The sequence below is a fragment of the Aplysia californica genome, unplaced genomic scaffold, assembly GCF_000002075.1.
Source record: "Aplysia californica isolate F4 #8 unplaced genomic scaffold, AplCal3.0 scaffold01035, whole genome shotgun sequence".
NCBI lineage: Eukaryota > Metazoa > Mollusca > Gastropoda > Aplysiida > Aplysiidae > Aplysia > Aplysia californica.
In genome coordinates, this window is record NW_004798305.1 from 128,767 (window position 1) to 129,512 (window position 746).

At 43.8% G+C, this 746-nt stretch overlaps 1 protein-coding gene across 1 annotated transcript in view; it reads right to left on the reverse strand.

The window, feature by feature from the left end:
- The window catches only part of LOC106013590 (dynein heavy chain 6, axonemal), a gene marked incomplete at both ends in the record, with an annotated part of 3,167 nt that continues 2,421 nt past the window's right edge, over nucleotides 1-746 (reverse strand). Inside the window, 1 exon segment of the mRNA XM_013089753.1 lies at nucleotides 1-114. Coding sequence (XP_012945207.1) covers nucleotides 1-114 — 114 coding nt within the window.

Below are 746 nucleotides of genomic sequence, written 5' to 3' on the forward strand. Positions count from 1 at the left end.
CGTAGTCCAGTCCCCCAGCAACACATCCCACTCATCAATGGCGTTCCACAACATGTCTTTCAGCTTCAGCTCGGCGTGCGTCTCTTCCAGTGCGTCAAACTTGGTCACTTCCACCTGGGGGTAAACACACAATCTTCTCAGCCAACTGTTTGTTTTTCTTAACCCTATCTGTACGTCATGTTTCACTCCATACAACGTGGGGAACTCTGTGCCACCACTTAACCCTATCTGTACAGCGTGTTTTACTATCACATCCATACAACGAGAGGAACTCTGTGCCACCACTTAACCCTTTCCGTACGTCGTGTTTTACTATCGTATCCATATAACGAGGAGAAATCTGTGCCACCACTTTCCAAAGAGGAAATTTACTCGTTAATCCGATCCGTACGTTTTGCATAGCAGTCTGTCAAAATGATTTTTTGAGAAATACTGAAAGTTTCAAAGAGATCTTCACACTAGAAGTATTCTAAAATGTGAAGAATACAACCACGGGGGTACAAAATAGATAAGGTTAAGACTGACAGTACCAAAGGCTCATTTAGTGAAAAACCCTCAAGCACCAGTTTAGAATGCTGAAGCCAGGGGAAAAAAAATGTTGTCCAAGAAACACGCTTAAAAAATTCAGAGATGTTCATCAACCATTCAGCTATCATAGAGTGACTTCCTTTGGAGCAGTGGCTCCATTTGTTGTAAAAGCCTGCTCCTGAAGATTATCCCTCCCCCCTCCCTCCTCTCCCTCACTC